The following is a 23,720-nucleotide window of genomic DNA, read 5'->3' as shown; positions in this document are numbered from 1 at the left end:
AGAGGTTTTTAAGATCCGGCTTGACACAGCCCTGGCTGGGATGATTTAGTTGGCGTTGGTCCTGCTTTGAGCAGGGGATTGGACTAGGTGACCTCCTGAGGTCTCTTGCAACCCTAATATTCTATGATTCTATGAAATGATCACTTTTGGCTGGTGTTGGATCACAAGTCACTTTGTTATTGGGGGCAGGGGCACTAAAGGGTGCTTATCTTTGTTGTGTGAATCAAGGGCAATAGAACTGTGCTTGGCATACCCTGACTGGGGGACTCATCCTCAACTAAACTGAACATGCTAGACAGGGTGCATAGGTGCTGAACTGGGTGGTGTTGGCGCTGACCAAGGGTCTTAGGCATCATTTTATCCTTCCTTTTTCCACTGTCTAGTGACAGAGCTGCTTGAGGCTCAACTGAGAGTCCTATAACACACCAACAGAGCTAAAATCACTGCTGTGGGACAGTGTGCATTGCCACAGCGTCTTCCCCCACTAACTGAAGTCACTATGAGCTGTGTTAAGTGGTGGGATCACTGAAAGGGGGTCTTGGCCCTCCCACTTTTTGCCATGGGTCTGCCTCCCTCTAAGTCCCCCACAGCCAGGCTGACAGCTGGAGCCTGGCTGGGCAGCATGGGGCACCGTGCTGCAGACTCGCCACCTGCCTGGGGTGGAGGTGCCAGGAACAGTCTCTGGCCCATATCCTGGCCCCCGACCCAGGGCAGGAGGAGGGTCCACCACGGTTCCCCACAGCTGCCCGCTCACACGGCTGTTACCCTGGCTGGGCTGCAGCTCTGAGGCCCCATTCCCCATGGGGGGCCCAGAGAGTAGGGACACGGGCCAGGGGCTGCTCTCGGCCCCCTCCCCACCTTGGGCAGGTGGAGAGTCTGCAGCTCCCAGCCTGCTCCAGCTTCCAGCTTGTCTGGGGGCAGGGGTAGGGCGGGGCCATGAAGGGAGCAGGGCCCCTTTCCCCCCCACACACACACTTTTGAGAAGGCTCTGCTGCCACTGGATCGCAAGGCGTCCCAGAGTGCTGAGCAGCTGGTGGAGAGTGCAAGGTGCCTTCTTTCCCTTCCCCCAGTGCTGGGATGCGGGGTGAGGTCTGCAGATGCACCTCTGAATTCTGGCTCTGCATTGACCAAGGACAGCAACTGTGAGTAAGGTGTGGTGAAGAGAGGGGCACATTAAAGGAAGTTTTAGTTGCTGGTTTTAAGAACCTAAGGCAAAAGGACCCTGCCCAACGTGCTCTGGGATGAGTGTCTTGTTCGTGGGTTTATGTTTATGAATCCTGCTTGTGGCCCTCCTTTTTATTAAAAGTTCCTTTTCTACACTCAGACTGTGTGCTTGTGAGTGGGAAGTATTGCCTCTAAGAGGCACTCAGGAGCGCTGTGTAATTGTCCCAGGTTACTGGGTGTGGGCTCAAGCCGGTTTTGTGTTGTATCTTGTATTGTTGACAAGGAACCCTTGATATTGAACCCAGCCCTTGTTGGCTGCCGACTCCAACTGGCAGAAGGGTCACACAAGCGGTAGGGAAAGAAAAAAACCCAGATCTGAATTCCATACCTAGATCTAGACCTGTCTTTTATTGTGCCATAGTGGACACAACCCAAAACTTCAGAGCCAAATTCTGCATCCAGGGTTGGATGTGAACTCCGTGAGCAGTTAACAATTCTGTCTCTGAGTTATGGAACAAAGGTTTGATCTGAACTTCACAACTTTATAATGGGCAGAAACAACTCTCTGGCTATGAATTCAGAAAGCTTAGATCTACTGTGGATAGAAACAAGACATCAGATCAGGACACACCTGTACATTGGGATATGAAATCCAGATCTGATTCCAAACTTTTTGAAAGTTTGAAGACAAATGGGAGAGAGATTCAGATTGGAGGTTGGACACAAAGCCAGATCCAAACCCAAGGTTCTTACCTGATATTTAGGTTGTACGTTCTGTCCAGACTTGTGTATAATTTTTGTCATAACAGCACCAGCATGGACTCAGGGCAAAATTCTCCTCTTGGATCCTCCAAAAGGATGAGGATATGTCTGTGCTGATGAGTCTATGGTTTATAGCTGGCTATTTTCAGTGTGTCCACAAGGTGCCAATCTTTCCATAGTTTTGCAAGAATTGCTTGGCTTGAATAATGATTAAAAAGGATATTTGGCAAAAGAAAAAAATAAGTACAGTGTCTGGTGGCAAAAATACAAAACCCCACAAATAATATTATTCCCAATGACCAACTTCTAAAAAGCCTCTAGAATGCATTTTATTTTGGCATACATGCCATGAGGCTCCAATAAACATTGTTTTTCATGAAAAAATCAAAATGTCGGCTGTTTGTATTTCACAGTGTTCAAAACTGGATCAATTTGTCATGTTTTTGAATGTTTTTGTAACTCTTTTATTTATCATACACTTTTTTGAAAAAAAAATCATTCACTGAAAAGCATTTTAAGGGGAGGGAAAAGGCCAGTTTTCCTGGGGAGGAAAAAATTCAGTTGCAAAAATTGCAATGGATTTTAGTCTGGAATGATCAAATTAATGTCAGTCATTTACTTCCCATGGGGTTCTGATAAACATCTTTCCTCTGGGTCTGTGATGAAATCCATGTACCAATATCTGCAGAGGATTTTAATCTATCTGTGTGCGAAGGATTGGGGAACGGTGTTGAAATAGTTTGTCATTAACATACTCTCCAAGAACAAAGGCAAGAAACTTCACCTTGCTAGTTATCTTTACTCTGTATTCCTGGATGGATGGATGGATAATCGCCTCATCCCATATGTGCCATGCAAAGACAGATAGAAAAACAGACAGGCTGACAGATAATTCAACTGTCCAGACGCATCACAGAGAGGAGACATTATGGCATCTACAAAAGTCTCAGATCATCTGGCATCAGAGCACCCCTCAGTGACGCTCAGACCCTGTTTCCCCACACACTGCCCTCTCCTCTGTTTCCGTTCCCACCTCTTCACACTCCCTCCACCATCCCAGCCTCCCACTCCTTCGCTTCTTCTCCCCCACCCTGTCTTCCTCTCCCCCCAGCATTTTTCTCTCCACTCCTGCTCCTCTCTCCACTTCCCTCCTTCCCCCTAGTCTGGTCTGTCCCTTGGCAGAGATTCTCAGCTGGAAGGACAGAGAGGGACCCTCTGGGGCAGAGAGATCCAGCACCCTTCCTCCCTTCCCCCACATGTCTCCTAGCTCCATCACCATCCAGAGGGGTGCTGATGAGTTTAACCCTCCCCTTGTTGCTCATTTCAGAAGAGCCAACTTTAACATACATAAGAACGTCCACACTGGCTCAGACAAAAGGTCCATCTAGCCCAGTATCCTGTCTGTCAACAGTGGCCGATGCCAGGTGCCCCAGAGGGAATGAAAAGAAGCGACAGTCATCAAGTGATCCAGCCCGTCACTCATTCTCAGCTTCTGGCAAACAGAGACTAGCACCATCTCTGCCCATCCTGACTAATAGCCACTGATGGGACCTGTCCTCCATGAACTTATCTAGTTCTTTTTTGAACCCTGTTATAGTCTTGGCCTTCACAACATCCTCTGGCAAAGAGTTCCACAGGTTGACTGTGTGTTGTGTGAAGAAATACTTCCTTTTGTTTGTTTTAAATCTGCTGCCTATTCATTTCATTCTGTGACCCCTAGCTCTTGTGTTACAAGAAAGAGTAAATAACACTTCCTTATTTACTTTCTCCACACCAGTCATGATTTTACAGAACTTTATCATATCCCCCCTTAGTCATCTCTTTTCCAAGCTAAAAAGTTCCAGTCTGATTAAAGATTTCTCTTTCTAAAATGAAGTGCCCTTGTCAATCACCTGGTACAGGGTAGAGGTCCCCTTTCTGCAGCCTGTTGTGAAAGCCCCACCCCCCACCCCTACCCCAGTGAATCAGTCCTCTCTTAGGGGATGTTTCACTTATGTGGGAGCAATGGCTTAAATTCTCATAGAGTATTTCCTAGGGCTGCCCATGCCACCCTCAACATGCTATTGAAATTCTTGGGAGTTGAAAATATTTACCAGAGCTCTGCTCTGGACAGCTCCATCTGAATTGAAGGCCTGGTGGGAGCTGAAAGTGCTGTAATGGCATGAATGCAAAGCAGGGGAGCCCAGACATTGTCCCGCTGAGAGAGTACATTGCACCTCACCAAGTGCCCAAAACCTCATATGATATCACCTTTCATAGGAGTACAGGAACTGACAGACCAGGTTAGACCCATGATCCATCTCGTCAGTTATTCTCCTGCCTCTGACAACGACCAGTTGCTTTAGGACTGCCCAGTAGATGGAACAAACAAATCCTTATTAATAAGGAAAAGTATCCGTAAGCAGTGATTGGTTACTTACAAGTGGGAAGCAGATTGGGAAATGGGATGGTACCACCACAGTTGCCCCCGGGATGAGTCAATTCACGACTTCCTTGATCCTTTGTTATGCCAACTATATAAAACTTTCTACTATCTTTCCTTATACATATGGATTAGCCTCTAATTTTCCCATTAGCTCTCTTCCCTGATTTGTTTTGTGCTAGTTCAAACTGGTCTCTCCCAGCTTTGTGCCTCCTTGTATCTTTAATTTGCTCACAGACAGGCTTACTTCTATTTTCTTGCATGTACACAATCTTACTTGTGCTAGGGTGTCAGACCGTTAGACCATGGCAGTTAAGCCTGAATATGGCTTCGCTGCCAACCTGAACAAGGTAAAAGTAATGCCCTAAAGAGCAACTATGCCCACAAAAGTTTCTCCCTGAGCTCTCCCAGTTGTATGGCTTATGCCCCAAAGAATCAGAATTTATAGCCCATCATTTTTTTTCTTGTCTGCTCTAACTGTGGATGGTCTCATTATCTATATAAAAGTCTAATCCTTTTTACAGGTTCTTGACCTCAGTGACACCTTGTGGCACTGAGTTCCACAGGCGAGTTATGGATTACAGGGGAGTCACATCTTACCGGGGGTTAGGTTCTAATGTCAGCGCGTAAGGCGAAAATTGCATATAGTGAAATGCTCATTGAGTGGAATGGCGGGTGGATTCGCCTGCACTACAGGCACAGTATTTAAATTGTTATTTTTCTCTTTTTTGTTTTGTTTTGCCGAGCACGTATAGTTAAAATTGCGTAAGTTAAAAGAGCCTATGATGCCACTCCACTGTATGTTTAAAATATCTTCTTATTGACTTTCCATTTTTAAAATGTTTTGCCTTCCAGTTTTAGAGAATAATTCCTGTCACATCTGGCACTTCTCCAGTGGAGAATCCTGACGTGGTCTACAAGCATGAATGGATTTAGCCTCCAAACTCCTGGCATGGTAAGTGAGTATGTTATCCCTGCTTTACAGAGGGTGAAAATGAATCACAAAAAACTGAAGTGGCTTCACATTTGAATGATTTATTTAGCAGTTTAAGTGCACACGGCTGGTGTGTGTGTTTCTTCCTTGAAAGATGATCATTATTATTATGTATATTGCAGTAGCACCTGAGACCAGGACCCTATTTTGCAGCATACTACACAGAAGCAAAGCAACAGATAGTCCTAAATCGTGAGCACACAATCTAAATAGACAGTAAATTGAGCGGAATATTCTTGTTGATTTAAGCTCCCCAGCACCAAAATCTGTTTGCCCCCTGCCATAACACAGAGATCATGTTATTATTATTATTTATTATTATTGTGGTAGTGCCCAGAGGCCCCAGTCAGGGGCCCAGGTCCCATTGTGTTAGACTCTAGACACGCACATAACAGTCCCTGCCCTGAAGCACTTACCATCTAAATTTAGGAAGGAGACACCACAAGTGGATACAACCAATAGATGTGGGGAGTACAAGGCAAAAGCAAGGTGACTCCGATCAGTGTGCTAAGCAGCCATTACAGCATCAGACCTGCCAAGTTTAGACCTCGATAAATCAAACCAGCTGGAGAAGAAAATATAGATACATGGCCAGGTTCTACTGTCAGTTACATGAGTTCAGTCCCATTAATTTCAGTGGATCAGGGATTCCTAAAGACCCTATGATTTTGGAACTAAGAAAAATGATTATGAGTAAAGCGGAATGTTAGTGGGACTTAGGTGTTATATTCATGGCATACACACAGAGAAGTTGGATCAGAACAGAAATACTCTTGCTGGAAGGTTGCAATATAACACAACTTGATTTCTTAGAATTCTGAACAATAAGACACACAAGAACTCTGAAACAGAGAGAGACAAAGCAGGCTGCTCCCTACAACCAGAGAAGCGCATCTCGCCACACCTAGTTGTCTGCTAACTGACTCAGACAACCCAGATCACATGTTTCCCTCAGAGCCACCTAGCCAGGCTGCAGGGCCAAGCAACCTCCTCACACATAAAGTGGCAGCATGCCATTTTGAACACAGTTTCCAATACTCCACATTAGGCTTCTGACATTGACACTTTGGAGCATTTTACCCCAAGCTTCATCACTCTGAGACACGATCCCTGCTTTAAAGACAACAGGAAAGCAGGTGTTTTCCTAGAAGAATGGAAATATATCTGAATCTTTAAAAAAATAATCATCTGGATTAAAAGAAAAAGAAAAAGAGGGTCATGATCCGTTCCCCTTCCTTGCATTGCAGAAGAAGAGAGACAGCAAATATAAGAGCTCAACTGATTCACTGACACTGACTGCCCCACACACACCTTCCTCCCCTCCAGCTCAATTGCAGAAATCAGTGTTGCAGCAGGTGTAGTCATAAGTAAGGTGAGATTCATCGGGTGCTCTCACCTTGCCGCAATTTTGCACTGAGGTGCAGTTCAGCCGGTAGTAGAGAGGTAATTTCCCTGAGGAGAGAGATAGAAAAGGAGCGTAATTAGAAAAACATACATCCGTTCAAAGGAACAGCTTGCTACGATCAGCTGGGAGACATTATAAACCAGTGGTGATGGCTGTGTGCGGCATTCATCACCCCATGGCACTCAGGATCAGGGGCGGCTCTAGACATTTTGCCGCCCCAAGCACAGAGGGTCCGCTGAAGCCGCGGAACCAGCGGACCCTCCACAGGCAAGCTGCCAAAGGCAGCCTGCCTGCCGCCCTAGCGGCGACCGGCAGAACGCCCCCCGTGGCTTGCTGCCCCAGGTGCCTGGAGCCGCCCCTGCTCAGGATACTGCAGAACAATGAATACAGAGGAAGGCTGACTTGATTACAGTCTATAAGCACCTACATGGGGAACAAATATTTGATAGTAGGCTCTTCCATCTAGCAGAGAAAAGGCAAAAACAGCAGCTCTCAACCTTTTCAGACTACTGTCCCCCTTTCAGGAGTCTGATTTGTCTTGGCTACCCTCAAGTTCCACCTCACTTAAAAATGACTTGCTTACAAAATCAGACCTGAAAATACAAGTGTGTTGCAGCCACACTACTACTGGAAAATTGCTTCCTTTCTTATTTTTACCATATAATTATAAAATAAAGTAGTTGAGATATAAATATTGTACTTACATTTCAGTGTATAGTACATAGAGCTGTAACAAGCCATGGGCTGTATGAAATTTTAGATTGTCCTGACTTCTCCAGTGCTTTTTATGTAGCCTGTTGTAAAACTAGACAAACATCTAGATCAGTTGATGTACCCCCTGGAAAACCTCTGCACACCCCCAGGGGTGTTGAGAACCACTGGTCTAACACCATCCAATGGCTGGAAATTGAAGCTAGATAAAGTCAGTCTGGAAACAAGGCATACAATTTTAACAGCGAGAGCAATTACCCATTGGAACAACAAGGGTCACGGTGGATTCTCCATCTCTGGCAATTTTAAAATCAAGTTTGGATGATTTTCTAACAGATCTGCTCTAGGAATTGTTGGGGGAAAGGTCAGGCTAGATGATCACAATGACCCCTTCTGGCCTTGGAGTCTATGCTAGTGACATTGATGAGTGCAGGCAAAGCTACCTCACTGCTTGGCTTCATGGCCCCATGCATCATCTTTTTCTAATGCAAGTAATGCCTGGTGGTACCATATGCCAAACGAGATGTTGGTGGGACTCCTATACTTAATGACTGGCAACAGGGTGGGGCCCGGGAATTTAAATGAGAATGCTTTGGAGAGGTGCATAAAAGCACACAAATGAAAGGTTTGTGTGACCCTCTCCCACTTTTCTCTGGACACCTCTGGCAGGGACGCCCAGCAGCCAGGAGGCAACAGCTCCCCCTGGCAGTGGCACTTCCTGCAGCCCAGGGAGCGAGGAAGCAGCAGGGCGGCTGGGTGAGCTCCTCCTCCCCCTACAGCTGCTGCTTCTCCTTCCCTGCTGCTGGAGTCTCATCCCTGCTGCCTGCTTTGCAGATCCCCCCTGAGGTGAGTCAGGAGCTGGCTGGAGGCAGCAGCAACACCACGGACTCCGACAGCAGGGAAGGAGAAGCAGTAGCTGGGAGGGAGAGGGGAGGGGGGAAGAGGAGGAGCTCAGCAGACAGCCAGACACCCTGCTACTTCCTCCCTCCACGGGCTGCAGGAACAAATGGAGATTTGGAGGGGTGCACCTCTTTGCCCCCCTTGTGCACACCCCTCACTGGCAAATACAACTGGGTGCTTCTGTAGCATCTCCTATTCAAGAATCTCCAAGGGATTTAGGGAGCAAAATGTTGTCCTTCTCATTTTATGCCACACAGCTGAGCCACAATTCTCCAGTGAAAAGTGACAGATTAAAAATTGTTATTTGTGATATTTTTATACTTGTGTTGGATATTAGAGCAAGAAGGTAGGTGAGGTAATACACCGGACCCTCGCTAGTACACGTGTCTATATAGCGCAAATTCACATATAACGCAGTTGTGGCCATGGATCCCAAATTTAATTACTTTAATTGCAATTCATTTTAATGCGGTCCCCACTATAACGCGGTCCCTGCGTTAACGCAGTACCACACATGGATCCCAAATCCCGCGTTCTAGCAAGGGTCCAGTTAATCTTTTATTGGACCAACTTCTGTTGGTGAAAGACACAAACCAGGGCCATCCTTACCCATATGCAAAGTATGCAGCTGCATAGGGCACCAGAAAATTTGGGGCACCAAATTTTCCTGGTGCCCTATACAGCTGTGTGCTGCTCCAGCCCCTGCTCTGCCTCTTCCCCATGGCCCTTACCCCTACTCTGCCTCTTCCCACCCCGAGGACTGCAGCAAGGGTCGGGCCTGCACTCAGCAGGTAGCGATAAGTGGAGTGATCTGGCCCCAGCCCGCTCCATGCCACTGGCTCCTAGCCGCGCCACTGATGAGTGCTGGGGAGCAGTTCCCCCTGCCCCCGAAACCCCAAGGCTGGGAGCCAGGGGAGCAGGGCAGAGCGGGCTGGGGCCAGGTCACTCCACTTCCTGCCACTCCACTCATAGGGCGGCAGGAAGTGAGGTGACCCAGCCTCAACCCACTCCGCTCTGCCAGCTCATGCTGGGGTGGTTCCCCATGCCCCCTAAGCCTGCTCCTACCCTCCCGCGGAGGACTGGGGCCAACACACCCCGGGGATGGGGGGGGGGCTGTGTAGGGCACCAAAATGGCTAGGGATGGCCCTGACACAAACTTCCAAGTTTCAACAACTTCGACAACCACCATCCGTCCATTAAACTCTCTCTAGAATAGTGGAACATAATGAGGGGTACACATACCCTTGGGGGTAAACAGAGGTCTCCCAGAGGGTACATCGACTCATCTAGATATTTGTCTAGTTTTACAACAGGCTACATAAAAAGCACTAGCGAAGTCAGTACAAACTCAAATTTCATACAAACAATGACTTATTTATACTACTCTATATATTATACACTGAAATGTAAGTACAATATTTATATTCTAATTGATTTATTTAATAATTATATGGTAAAAATGTGAAAGTCAGCAATTTTTCAGTAACAGTGGCTGTGACACATTTGTATTTTTACGTCTGATTTTGTAAGGAAGTAGTTTTTAAGTGAGGTGAAACTTGGGGGTACACAAGACAATTCAAACACCTGAAAGGGGTACAGTCATCTGGAAAGGTTCAGAGCCACTGGTCTAGAACACTCCCGCATCAGCCTCACCTTCTGCAGTTAAAAATAAATATTTTGACCAGCTCTGCTACACACAGTCCCAGACAACTGTGTGTAGCAGAAAGCATAGAAAGACAAGTGACTTCCAAGTGATATAGCAAGACCCCAGGCCTGCAAAAAATACACACAGTGGCTCTACTTCATGCACAATTGATATTGTTATTATTATCACACCTAGAATGCCGAGTCATGAACCAGGACACCAGTGTGCCATGAGTATTTCTGTTGAGTTTGAGATTGTGTGTTGAATTTGGAGTTGTGGGCAATGCTTGAGAAGAAAGCAATTGCTGCTTTCTTTCACCTTGCTCCCTCCCCATATCCCAATCTGACTGTTGCTCCCCTGTCCATCAAGTCTGTGCTGCACAACTTTTGCTTCAGGGATAACCCCACTATAAGTACCCAGCTCGATGAAATCCATACATACCGAGAGAAGCTTTAATGTTCACACATCTCTCCCTCCATCCACACGTCGTTTCACCTGATCCCTGGACACATCCAAAGAGGAGAAACTTGCGTTTGCAGACATTGCAGCGCAGAGCCTCCGCTACATCAGATAAACAGAAGAAACAACTCAGGGCTTCATCTGACAATGAGTTGGGTGGAATAATGGAGCATTGGCTATTGAAGTCAATGGGTGTAGGAGCAGACCCACAGCACAAGCCCTGGTACTGCTCCAAAGAAAAACAATAGTTGGTAAATGTAGACAGCATTTCACACTTTGTCCACTGGGGGGACCCATTAAAAGTGTCATCAGTTTGTTGGTCCCTGTCATATATCTTACACTTCCTGGAGGTTGAGCAGCTACAGCTCTCTCTCTCTAGATGTCTTAGGAATTTATGTAGGTCCCATTACCATACTGTCTGAGTATCTCAAGTCTTTAATTCATTTATCCTCACAACCTCCTGAGGTCCCTTCCAACCCTGATATTCTATGACTCTGATATTCTATGACAACACCCATACAAAGCAAGGAAGTGCTGTTTTACCAATGGGAAACAAGCCTAGAGAGACAAGGGCCTGGTCTATACTAGTTAGGGTTGCCAATTTTGGTTGGATGTATTCCTGGAGGTTTCATCCCAGGACATAATCTTTATTGAAAGATTAATCTTTAGGTGTCTGATTCCCATTGTTTTCAATTTCTTTCTTTGAGTGATTCCAATATCTTTGAGCAGGGATGTGAGATATCCACTCCTCAGAGGAGCATTGTTAAGCTGATCTAAGTCCCTGGATAGGCAGCACTGGGTCAACAGAAGAATTCTCCTGGCAACATAGCTGCCTCCTCTCAAGGAGGTGGATTACCTTTGCCAATGGGAGAACCCCTCTTGTTGGCGTAGGTAGTGTCTACACTGAAGCACTACAGTGGCACAGCTGCCGCAGCGCCAGTGTAGCATTTTAAGTGTAGACAAGCCCTACAGCTGTGTCTTCCGCTGTCTAAACTAGGGGTTTGGATGGCTTAACTACATCTCTCAGGGCTGTGGATTGTTCAGTGTAGACCAGCCCTAAGATCGGAGCCTCCAAGGCAGGGATTACATTCTGCCAGAGCAGAGCTTTGGTAAATATTTTCAAGGCCTGAGCTCCGGTGCTTCCTGTGGGGCTGAAGCCATGAGCCCTGGAATATCCCCAGGGACTGAAGCCCCAAGCCCTGGAGCGCCACATAAGCCCCAAATCCTGGCACACCCATGAGGCTAAAGCCCCAAGATACCTGCTCAGGGGTGCCGGAACGGGGTGGACCAAGGGGCCATGGCCCATCCACTTTTCGCCCTGGCCCCCTGCCCCTCCTCTTTCCCTGAAGCCCAGCCCCTAGGCCAGGCCAGAAGCCAGAGCTGGGTTGGAGTAAGAACCACGTGAGCAGCTGTGGGGAGCTGTGGACTCTCCATCTGCCCTGGGCAGGGAGTCCGGGGGGTTGACACATGGGCTTTGGGCTGCTCTTGGGCCCCCCCACCTCAGGCAGGTGGAGGGGTCTGGGCTCCCCGGCAGGGCTCAGGGGTCAGGGTGCGGGGCCCTGGAGTGGGCAAGGCATCGTCGTGGACCCCCCCCCACACCTTTAGGAAGAATCTGTTGCCCCTGACCCATAACTGAAACCCAGAGCCCCAAATGGGATGTGTGAAAATGGGGGCTTGGGGAAATACTGTGTGAGAATTTACACCCTGCTCAAAGGTATTGGAATCAATCTATCAAAGAAAGAAAATGAAAACAATGGGAAGAAGATACTTAAATACCTTTGAGGCACTGGGGCTAAGGCGTGGAGAGAACATGGGAATTGAACCCAAGCCAATGAACCAGCCTTTCTTTGTAAACTAAACAAACCTTTGTTCTGCAATGTCTAACAACCAGCCCACTGGAAATTCATATCTGAATTCTGTTCTAGCATCTAGATGTTGTCTTTTTAAAAATTCAGTTTAATTCAACTTTTGTCCTGAACTTACCTCCTGCAAAGCACAAGAGAGTGGCCAGTCCCACAAAAAAAACCTTCATGTCAGCAGAGAAAGAGGCAAGGTGAACTGGACAGCCTGAGTGTGCTTCAGCAAAACACCACCAGGGATATCTCCAGAACTGGCTGTGCTGGAGCAGAGATTCAGTCTTGCTTTCTCTGATCCTGTCAGCTTATGCAGTGCCTGCCCTATTGTAGGGTGGGAAAAGTGAGTTTGAAAATTGCTCTATAGTAAAGAGTACAAATTGTCTGCTCAAGGAACCTTCTGACTTCTCCAAGAAAAAACTCAGTGCTCATCACATTTCCAAAAAGGTGGTAAAGGAAGCCCCCAAGGAACACACACAATGGCCGGATCTGTCTGCCTTTATATTTTCTTTCATTAACAATCTTTTTGAATAGGCATGAAACTGAGGCTCTGACCACATGAATGTAATTAACGATCCATGGACAATTTTTGCAACAATAGCTATTTTTCTTTTGCAGCTCTATCCCAATTAAAAATCAGCCAACAAACCATGATAAAATGCTGCTGACGAATATAATCTGGGGCCACGTGTCTCATTCTGATCAGCTCCCTTTATGAAAGATGAAGCTGAGATTCAGATTTTAAGGTGAGAAGGGATGATTGTGATCATTCTAGTCTGACCTCCAGCATAGCACAAGATGTAGAGTTTCACCCAGTGATTCCTTCACTGGAGGGATTTATTCTTGGCTTGGAAAAGGTCCAGAGTAGGGCAGCAAAACTGGTCAGAGTAATATGATGAGAGATTTCAGGGACTAGAATATTTTTAGCCTGATAGAGAGAAGACCTAGAGTTAGATTGGGAGTAAATCTGTTTTTCATATTTTCCTTTTAAATAAATACTGGGAAGTTTGCTGGTATGTTTCATTTGAAAGAAAGGAAGAAAGAAAGAAAGAAAGAAAGAAAAGTGAAGTGAATAAAGTCACTGGCACATAGTGCAGAAAGTACATGGATGGGTGCTGTCTTCTGGCTCAGATCCTCAGTGCTGTAAATCACTTTGAAGTCAATGGTCCTAAATTTGTTTAGGCCAGCTAAGGATCTGGCCTTCCCTGTTTTGTGATCCATCTTCCTGGGGCCCATGAGTGCCCTGGCTTGAATCATCTTTACTTTGCTATTCAGTCATCTCTTATGATAAACACCCTCCTGCTCCCTTTGGCTGAGCTCCAAGCCCTGAAGCAAACACAAAAGCCACATTCAGTGCCAATAGTGGAGCTGCTGACCTCCACGCTACAAGTAGAAAACAATGTTCTCTTATGAGTTACTGGACTTCATGCAAGACTAAGGACTTGCTAGAACTACAGGTTTCCTCTTTCTCTCGACCTGCTACTAAAGAAGGGATTTTGACTACCCTTGAAATTACTAGTCTAAGCTTCCACTACTGGAGAGGATGATAGGACCTGCCAGCAAATGAGCTGTCACCAGGGCACATAAGACCAAAGAGAGGCGAGTGCATGAATGTGCAGAATATTGTGGGCACAGCCTGTTTGAAAGTTTGTATTGAGCTGGGAATGATTAAACAGCTTTGACCCAACACAGGACTCAATGCTACAAACTTTATATTAAAAGTCCCATACTTTACAAACTGAGCTAAGCAGGCTCATAGTGAGCACATTAGCTGATCCTATACTTAAGTAGCTGCCTATGAAACATCACCTTCTGTATGTCGGACCCATGTTCTGCTCTCACTGATTTTAGAGGGTGAATCTCTTGCAGTTAATATTCGTTAAATAGGCCTAATGAAAGCTACAGGTGTTAGCTAGAGCCTAGCATAGGAAGAAGAAGAAAGATGATGAACACTTTATGTAGAAAAGTCAAATGCAATTCAAATCTTATTGGGGGATCTCTTACCAGGCAATATCCAGCCAAGCAGCCTGCTGGCAAACTGAAGCCCAAGTGTCTGCTGTCTCAAGGTCTCCTCCTGACTTCTCACAAGATCCACCACAGCTCCACATACAAAATAATTCTGTTTGAACCAATGGTCAAGGTTGTTCAGTCCCTGAGGTGGGGGTGGGGATATTGTTTTCCTGAAACAATGCTTTCCCCCACGCACTCTGCACCTGAGTAAACAGGCGCCTCACCCTCCTTTCCAGCACTGTGCTTCCTGAACACAGATAAGTTAACTCTATGTATGTCTACACTGCCGTGTAAGCCCAGGGTTAGTAGAACTCCAGTTCATAGGCACCAACTCCATGTGTGCTCCAGGGCTGGAAAATGAGCAGGTGCTTAGCACCCACTGGCAGCCAAGCTGCCCCCTCTTCCCCTCCCTCCCAGCACCTCCTGCATACCATGGAACAATTGTTCAGTGGTGTGCAGGAGGCGCTGGGTGGGAGGGGAGGAGGGGGATGTGGACCAGGGATGGGACCAGAATTAGGGGGAATCAGGCAGGACAACCGCCCAAGGCCCCATGCCACAGGGGTCCCCACAAAGGTAAGTTGCTCAGGCTTTGGCTTCAGCCCCAGGCGGCAGGGCCCTGCTTTCATCGCAACACTGCAAGGCTTCAGCTTTCTGCCCTGGGCCCCAGCAAGTCTAACACTGGCCCTGCTTTGCAGTCCCCCTGAAACCTGCTCGCGGCCCCCCTAGGGGGCCCTGGACCCCTGGCTGAGAACCTCTGGGCTAAACCACTTGAGTGGTGATAATCCTACAATTCTTTCTCACATTCCCCCTCTCCACATGTTCCCAGAAGGACAGGCATAATTCAATCCTGCCCACTGGGAATTCATGGGGAAAGAATCCCTGAGTGACAGCTTAGTACAGCCAAAGAACCATGGGTCATTCTCCCAGACACACAGTTGAGTGTGGACACAGTCCGCACCATTGTGGGCACAGTCATTCAGGTACAGCTTTGCCATCTGACTAGGCAAAATACCAAGCACCAACCACCTGGACTAACTCTGCAGTGAAGACATACTGTATGTGAGTTGATTCATAAATTGCCCGGAAAGAAGTACTCATTTGAATGGTCCTTGCTCTACAGATCCCAGTGTTTCTGCATGCCAGGGAGTCAGTCCCCACCCTGATGCTGGGAATACACACCTGAGGAGAAGTGGGGTAGGGATACAATGGAGGCCAGGAGGATAAGCATTGTCCACCTTGAAGTACCGTTGGGGATAGAAAAGGAGAGTTAACTTCCATTGAGCACTATGTGCCAGGGAACTCATCCTTGAAACAATCCATTCATGGAGACAGAGGGATGGATCAGAATCAGGATGTAGATACATGTCCTCTCTGCAGAAGACCCTGGCTTCTTTCAGATCCCCTCTACACTCTTTGGGATCTGAGAGTACAGAGCCAAGGGCCATCTGGAGCTGGGGAATCCATCCTCATTCCCTGATAGAATCATCCTAGAGAACCCAACACATGGACTCTCCATGAATGTTCTGTTCTGACCCCATCAGTCCAACTCCACCCACTTGTTAGGGAGTCACAGAGACAGAATGGGAGAAGGACTAAAGACCACCAGTGTCTGCAGTTACAGTAAATTGTTAAGTATCAGAGGGGTAGCCATGTTAGTCTGGATCTGTACAAAGCAACAGAGAGTCCTGTGGCACCTTTAAGACTAACAGACGTATTGGAGCATAAGCTTCGTCAGATGCATGACGTGGGTATTCACCCATGAAAGCTTATGCTCTAATACGTCTGTTAGTCTTAAAGGTACCACAGGACTCTGTTGCTTTTTACAGTAAATTGTTATTGATGTAGGACATGCCTTCTAACCTTGTCCCAGTTCTGCAGGGGAAGCCAAAATAATTCAAAGGTCCCTTTTCCCGCTTTTGAGCTTATGCCCAAATAAATTTGCTAGTCTCTAAGGTGCTACAAGGACTCCTCATTGTTTTTGCTGATACAAAACTAACACAGCTACCACTCTGAAATCTTTTTCTCTATTGTGTCCTGACACCAAACACAGAGATCAGTTCAATCCTGTCTTCCAAAGAAAGGAACACCAGCCATACAATGTTCTGCCTTATTGAAAACCAGGGATACAATATATAAATTATATATTTTTAAAAAACCCTAATAATGCGGGTTATACCAGAACTGTTGTGAGCAGAGAGTCTGTAATGTCCATTATCCTTTTAGGCCAGTACATATGGATATTTAATCTTTGTTTTGTATCCCCAAGGTTGTTCTGTTCTAGATCTAGATCTCTTTGTGTTTTCCTTCAAGATGCAAGACCCTAAAGGTGGGGACTAACCTGCATTTTGAGAGAAGGAATAGACAGTAATTTGGGAGTATGCTGGCTACTTAACAAATATGAGCCTAGAAGAATCCCACCCCTTGATCCTGCATATTTAGTTCCCAGCCAGCAGTTTCCCTCTCTTCTGTTTCTTTTGAGCTAACTACAAACAGCCTCATGTCCCCTTTTCATTTCAGAAACGTCTATTGACAAGTGATCACATTTCCCCTGCTTTCCTGTCTAGGCAGGGTCGGGGTGTGAGGAATCAGAAAATAATCACTGGAATTTTCTAAGCCAGCCTTTTAACGTCACTTTCCCCTTTTAAAATAACATTTTTTCTATAGAACAGTCAACACCTTGTTCTTCAAACGATGTTAACACAAGCTCTGAGCTACTAATTTCCTTACTGTTCCCTTCATATTTTTAGCAGAGTACATTGACATAAAAGAGAAACAGAAAACAAATTAAAACAATCTTCAATATTATTAATTGAGGACAATTTTTTTAATCCGTTTATTACCATCTTGTTTTACTCTCAAGCCTGTTTTTATAAATCATCATTGATGAAGTAACATGGAGTTACAGAAATGTGCAAGGAATGAATACAGTGTGGTCGGAATCTTCAGCCTGAAAAAATCTCTACGAAAATAACGAGGGCTGCGTGGAGACTATGAGAGGGGAGTAGTTATATGCAGCCCTGTGCAGAGCTAGAGACAATGTAGCAACAAATAAAGAAGCTACTGATCGCTGAAGAGGGATAATCAGCTGCTGTAGGGTTATTTTTCCCTCTCCTGTCTGGGGTAGAACAGAAGAGGAGAAAAATCCTCTCTCACTCTCATAGGATGATGGAACTGTCAATTTGTCCTCTCTTCGTGTTGTATTAAAGCTCAGAGACAGGAAAAGACATTTCCTGCCTAAGATCGTGGTGAGAACAGAGCATGTTTTTCAATTCAGGCTGAGACAGTAACCAAAATAATGATTCTGTACCTAACGCAGGAAAATAGACCGCCCAACGTGGGGCTCGAACCCACGACCCTGAGATTAAGAGTCTCATGCTCTACCGACTGAGCTAGCCGGGCTGTGGTTATAGCCCTTCCCCAGGCATAGTGACAGTGTTTTAAGAACCCTGTGGACGTTTACGCTCTGAGGCTCCTTTTCTGACAGTAACCTTCTTTCCTGGTTTTTTACCCTGCAGCTACGAAACAGGCACTGACACAAGGCTCCAGACGCCGGTGGGTGGCTCACCACCTGATAGCCACAGCCTGTCGGATCCCCCCCGCCACCTCTCTGCTTTAAACACCACCAGCCAACTCCCGCCGTACACAGAGCTGTGCTCAGGGTAACGAAAGCCAGCTTCGCGTTCTGCTTCTCTTCATTCACAAACCCTGCAAGGTACATTCCCCCTCTCTCCTCCTTCAGTCAACCCTGCAAGAACAGTAAAGAGAAGAAAAAAAAGACCTCCGTTCATTCGCAGTTTCCCCTTTGGTTACGTGAACACGAGCGATCGCTCAGTGGAATAACGTCTCCAAGCAGCAGCTGCGGGGCCTTCGGGGTGTAGCAGATAAAACTCTGTCCAAAGTCTTTAGGAAATAAAAACAACATCAACACGCAGCTGCCCCTTTCCGTCTCCCGCACGCCCAGGGGAATTCGGGAATCTCTGAGCCAGCGCGGCGGGTGCTCTCCCGGGGCCTTAGGGGACACGGGCTGGTTTTAGATTCGAACTATATGCACCGGGATAAAGCTTTCATAGCGCAAAACAGCTGCCAGCATTAGTTTCATTTCACCAGTTTTTCACTGCAGAGCTGAAAAGGCCTGATCTCCGCTGCTAAGGGAAGAGTAAGACAATTAACCTTTTGGGCCTCTGAGCGTAACACTATTCACTTGCTCGAGTGCTGTCGAGTCATTTCACTCCCCCCACCCCATCATCCTTTTGAGACGCCGTTTAATGTGAACGGACACCCCTTTGCTCTGTGCAGTTAGTATCGCGCCCTAGAAAGAGAGGAACTCCTGGCAGGCGGATTTGGTGTTCTTCCACCGGGGGAAGGGCTGTTTGACTGATCTAATGTGGGACAGTCACCGCTTCTCGAGAGGGGGCGGACAAGCCGGTTCCCACCCCATTCCACACACATTTTTTCAGGGCATCAGGTCCCCCTGGGAAGAAGCTCCTCAAGGGAAACGTGGCCCCAGGAGTGTCAGAGAAGGGGGGACTGTTTGCCTTAGGAGGTGGCTGAGGGAAACCTGCAGTTACTTGCGCCACTCCAGCTTCTGAAGTATTTGTGGGGAAGGACCCGGTGAGGACAAGGAGAGAAGAGAAGGGGTGTTCGGCCCTTTGGGTGCTTCCTGAGCGCACGGAATTGACAAATTAGGAGCCGGGCCAGGCAAAGCTCAGAGTCCCTTTACATGCAATCAAACTCCTGTCAGCTCTTGTGAGGTGGTATCCAAACCCCTCCCTTGGCTTCTAGGCCAGAATTACTGTCAGCGCCATGTGTCTTCCTGGAAGAGACTGCAGGTGGGCAGAGGACAAAGGGGAGAAGGTGGCGCTGCGGTAAATGAAAGCAGAGGAGCCTCGTTCCTCTTGAGATTTGTTTGTGTTGCTCTTGTGATCCTGCTGTAGGAAGCTAACGCTTAAGTGGAGTTTGTTTCAGTTGCCTTTAGTGGGGCTCAGGCTGTGACCCTGAGGTTCCTTCACTCCCTGTCGTTGCTCCTTCTGGGTAATAGAGACTGGACCAACTTCACAACCTGAAGACACGGTAGCCTGCATAAGTCAAGGAGAGGTGATAAAAAAGTTTGTTATCACCTCCCTGGTGGTCTAGTGGTTAGGATTCGGCGCTCTCACCGCCGCGGCCCGGGTTCGATTCCCGGTCAGGGAATGAAGCTTTTCAACTTCCAATCGTTCTTCATGAGGTTGGGAAGGTCTTTAGAGGCTATTTCAAAGTTGAACCTTCAGGTGCTGCAGAACAGAAATGAGGCCTCTTCTAACGGAGGATCTTTTATACAAATAGAGCTGTGCAAATCACTTATTCTTTTGCTTGCTAGCTAGCCTAACCAAAATTATAATAATAACAATCTAGGTTGACCCAAGATGATTTTTTTTCAGTTTTCTTTTTTAAACAAAACTAATATATATATATTTGTCAATCAAAATATTTCAGTAAATAAAATATTCATGCAAAAACCTTTCACCCAGCTCTATAGACAAGTCTTCAAAATTATCCATCTGGGGAGATTCAGGATCATTGGCCTCTTCCATTCCTGAGGTCTAACTGCTGAAGGGTTCTGAGGGTGAACAATAGTGCATGGCCTTCCACCTGTAGAATACTGGCTACCATCTTGCTCAGGGGGCTACAAATGCAAGTCAATGTGGGTTAGTGTTGTTCTTTTTCTCTCTCCAAGTATCTACAGAGGAGTGTTTGTTTCACGTTGCATATAAAAATAAAATCAATTTTGTTGAAACCTGGGGTCAGGGTGAAACATTGTGACTGTAAGTCAAGGAACAAACTACATAGGCGGGATGTGCCGGGTGTGCCCAGGCACATCCTAATGTCTCAAAAAAAAAGTGGCTTTGCATTTTAATTTAATCGCATGATGGGCTCTTTTATTTTTAAAGTAAGTTTTAAAGTAAGGATTGTTGTATTATGCAATAAGCGCCAAATTGCATAATATAGATGTTGTAGAAATGATGTCTTTTATGACTGAATATTCAATAAATGTTCGCCTTTCAAAAAAAAATCCCTGGGTGCACACCCTAATGAAATTTGCTGTGCACACCTATAAGACATTTAATTCCTAGCAGAAAAATGAACAGTGCCCCTTTGTCAGTTGCAACCAATCTCTGACAAATCTGTGACCTCTGTGGAGATGGCTGTTTTCCAAAAAAACCACCTATTAGTTAGACAATATCGCTGCAGATATAAGCATGAAATTAGATTTATGCTGTAGTATTGTTGGGCATCCCAGAAATTGAATGATTCCTTGAGTTCTACACACAAGTGAATGACAGGGGTGGTTAGAGTCAGGCAGCTCTTCCTCTTCTTATAATCCTTACTTTTTCTTCATGTTCACTAGGGAGAGAGCAGAAAACAACCCTACAGTAATACATTTTGGCAGAGGAGAGCTATATTTCTTTCAGCTGAGAGCGATAACTGAAGAAATTAACAGCTGTGCTCCCCGACCAGGAATAGAACCCTAGCAGGGCCAAAGCTTAACCACTAGGTAAGCAAGAATAAGAGATCCTTTTTCTAAGAGTGACGCTGGGCTTCTGCAAGTACATTGTCCACTTCAGGAGGCTGGTCCAGTCTCCATTGCATTGAAGAGACAAGACCAGATAGTGGAGAATTCCCCTGTATTCAGGGTCACAAGCTGAGCCCAACCAAAGGCACTAAAAGAGCTCATATTATGCTCCAGATTCAGCCGTTAGGATCACAAGAGAAACACAAAGAAAAATTAAGAGGAACAATCCTTCTCTGCTTTCATTTTTCCCAGCGCAACTCTTTCCACCTCTTCTTCTGCCTAGCTAGAGGCTCATCCAGAAAAAAACACTCAGCTGGTAGGAATTTGCTTCTCTAACACTTCTGGGGCCACATTTCCATTGAGGAGTTTTTTCCCTAGGGGAACCTGATTCTCTGTGAAAATGTGTGTCTTGCGTGGAGAGGCTTGTCTGCCCCCTCTCTGAGAGCTCTAAACCTTTCTCTGACTTTTCCTCACTAAATGAATTAAACAGCACCTCCCTCTGGTGGGAGAACACTAAATTCCACCTTCCAGGAGTTCGGGTCATGCTAGGGCAGGATGTTGTCTGCAGAAGGAAAGGGCTGGTTCTGATCTTGTCTTTTAAATCTCAGGCACTCTTTCTTTCACACTCAAGAATGCACCAGGATACAGTTTGGGTTTTTTGGGGGGGTGTGTGATTTTTTTTTGGTGTAGCTGCTAAGTTTGAGCGGAGGGGACCCTGAAAGTGTCTAGTGCCAGTGTGGAGGGCGTTTTCCTTGTCACTTAGTCATCACACTCAGTTTCCCTGAGAATTCCAGCTGCTTTGGTAGTTAGTGTGGGTCTGTCTTCCTAGATATGTCTGTGGTTGGATGACTTAAAAGGGCACCTGAAGGGGACAGTGGAGGAAAAGTTAAACTACTAGACACCCTATAAAAGAGTGAATAACAAATCCCAGTGCCACGAAAGAGTCATTGTCCTATTCTTTCCTTGACAGCCTAGATCAGGGGTCCCCAACGCAGTGACCGTGGGCACCATGGCACCCTCCGGGGCATCTAAGTGCGTCCACGTACTGGTCGGTGGACGAGCATCTGCCAAAATGCTACCGACAAGCTGCATCATCCAGAGACGTTGCCGATTTTCAGCAGTATTTTGGTGGTGACACCTCTGAATGACACTGCTTGTTGGTGGCATTTCAGCAGCAATGCCTATTGACGTTGCTGCTTGTCGGCAGAATTTTGGCGGATGCTCGTCCGCCGTCACGGTCCTCCGTGGCTCGTCGTCTTGCGCCCACCAGATGAAAAAGGTTGGGGACCACTGGCCTAGATCACATCTTTTAATGTCTAAAGTGAAGACCTAGTGAAATGAAGATGATTCTGCTGCTGAGTTTAATTGGCTTTGCATTTCAATGAGCCCAAAATGTAATCAAGACCGGATCCAAAAGCGGATGAATACAACAGAGAGATGGCTCTGAGAGAGTTTATCTGTCTTAGAAAGCACTAGGAGCACTGTCTGGGACTTTAGCATTGCTTTTGCTAGAAGGGAGAGAGATGATTTGCATGGGTTGTGTGAGTGAAAAAGATGGGAGCGGCTGAGAATGCAGCTGGTGTTGTGTTTCCGAAATACTTTCCCAGAAGCGTTTGGCCTGCCAGGCCCATAAGGAATTAAAAATGTTCTTGGAGACACTATTGTCTTGAGAGCTCACTCATCTTTAGGGGTACAAAAGGGTGACTTGGTAGTTTAATGAATGAACTCAGTGATTGATGGTGATGGGGAAATGAGAAATAAGAATGTAGCACATAGAGTGATGCTCCTATTAGTTTGTGCCAATTTTGTGAATGAAAGGACCAGTAAAGAAGAAGCGATACTAGTGAGAAGGAAGAAGATAGGTAAACCTACAGTACAGTATGTAACAAGAGAAGTGTAGTAAACTGGCTAAGTCAGTCCAGAGCTTAATCTCATGTTTGTGGGTTGGAGGAGCACCAAACCGGGTACCCTCCCTACTCTGGTTAGTGTGGTGTGTTCGCACAGTTATCTTCTTGCTTTCCATGTAAGGTCAGGGAAGGATATTATAACCTAGTATTGTGGCATTAAATGGCAAACTTTTCTCTTCTAAAGGTCTCTTCCCAGTCAGTGAAACCTGTGGCAAAAAACTTTCCCTTAATTTTATTGCATTTGGGTTTCTTGCCTTGTTGAATGGGTCACTAGGAGCTCTCAGGGAAATGTCCATAGAAAAGTGGAATGGATGCTGTAGCCCACGAAAACTTATGCTCAAATAAATTTGTTAGTCTCTAAGGTGCCACAAGTACTCCTGTTCTTTTTGTTGCTACTAAGAAAGCCTTAAGAAGGACCCAGAAGAGCATCATTGTTGGTTTCTGTAGTGTAGTGGTTAACATATTTGCCTAATAGGCAAAAGGTCATTGGTTTGAAACTAACCAAAAGCAGTGTTTGCTTCTGGTCTAACTGCATTTTGAAAAACAGCCATAGCTCCTATGCTTTCCTTCTCACTAGTTTTTCCTTTCATGAAACTTTAAGGTCTAAAGGAAGTGATTAGCCTGCATTTTGAGGGAAGGAATAGACCATCATTTGGGAGCTTGCCGGCTACACAACAAATATGACCGTAGAAGAATACCAACCCTTAGTTCTGCAGATTTAGCTCCCAGCCAGCAGTTTCCCTCTCTTCTGTTTCTTTTGAGCTAACTACAAAACCATGTATTTTTTTAAAGCATGAAACAATATTTATTTTTAAAATTAAGTATTGTGAAGCAGATAGCAAGGGAGATTGAAATGAGGCCATTTCCTCAGGTAGAGAAAAGAGGAAGTATTATGGGTGGGATTTGAAGCAGTAGCGTAGCTAACGGGGTGCAGCGGA

At 46.2% G+C, this 23,720-nt stretch overlaps 1 protein-coding gene and 2 non-coding genes across 3 annotated transcripts; 1 reads left to right on the top strand and 2 right to left on the bottom strand.

The window, feature by feature from the left end:
- Positions 1-5,438: 5,438 nt before the first annotated feature.
- LOC123346532 (lymphocyte antigen 6 complex locus protein G6c-like) lies at positions 5,439-12,576 on the bottom strand. Its single transcript, XM_044983984.1, has 3 exons — positions 12,446-12,576; positions 10,445-10,564; positions 5,439-6,794 (listed from the first exon to the last, which is right to left on the bottom strand). Exons 1-3 carry the CDS (start codon positions 12,492-12,494, stop codon positions 6,670-6,672), a joined length of 294 nt encoding a protein of 97 aa, XP_044839919.1. The 5' UTR covers positions 12,495-12,576; the 3' UTR covers positions 5,439-6,669.
- A 5,075-nt stretch (positions 12,577-17,651) lies between these two features.
- Positions 17,652-17,724, bottom strand: TRNAK-CUU. Its single transcript has one exon. It is a non-coding gene; the product is annotated as a tRNA-Lys (tRNA).
- A 1,719-nt stretch (positions 17,725-19,443) lies between these two features.
- TRNAE-CUC lies at positions 19,444-19,515 on the top strand. Its single transcript has one exon. It is a non-coding gene; the product is annotated as a tRNA-Glu (tRNA).
- Positions 19,516-23,720: the final 4,205 nt, after the last annotated feature.

This window comes from Mauremys mutica, chromosome 12, assembly GCF_020497125.1.
Source record: "Mauremys mutica isolate MM-2020 ecotype Southern chromosome 12, ASM2049712v1, whole genome shotgun sequence".
Taxonomy (NCBI): domain Eukaryota; kingdom Metazoa; phylum Chordata; order Testudines; family Geoemydidae; genus Mauremys; species Mauremys mutica.
Note: the sequence above shows the minus strand (reverse complement) of the source record. Positions and strands in the feature narration are given on the sequence as shown.

Excerpts from the sequence above, each read along its gene's own strand:
- LOC123346532 (XM_044983984.1), bottom strand. The coding sequence starts at position 12,494 with ATGAAGGTTTTTTTTGTGGGACTGGCCACTCTCTTGTGCTTTGCAGGA. Across the intron at positions 10,565-12,445 it reads TCTCTTGTGCTTTGCAGGAG|CGGAGGCTCTGCGCTGCAAT; the intron begins GTAAGTTCAGGA and ends TATCTGATGTAG. Across the intron at positions 6,795-10,444 it reads GAACATTAAAGCTTCTCTCG|GGAAATTACCTCTCTACTAC; the intron begins GTATGTATGGAT and ends CTCTCTCCTCAG.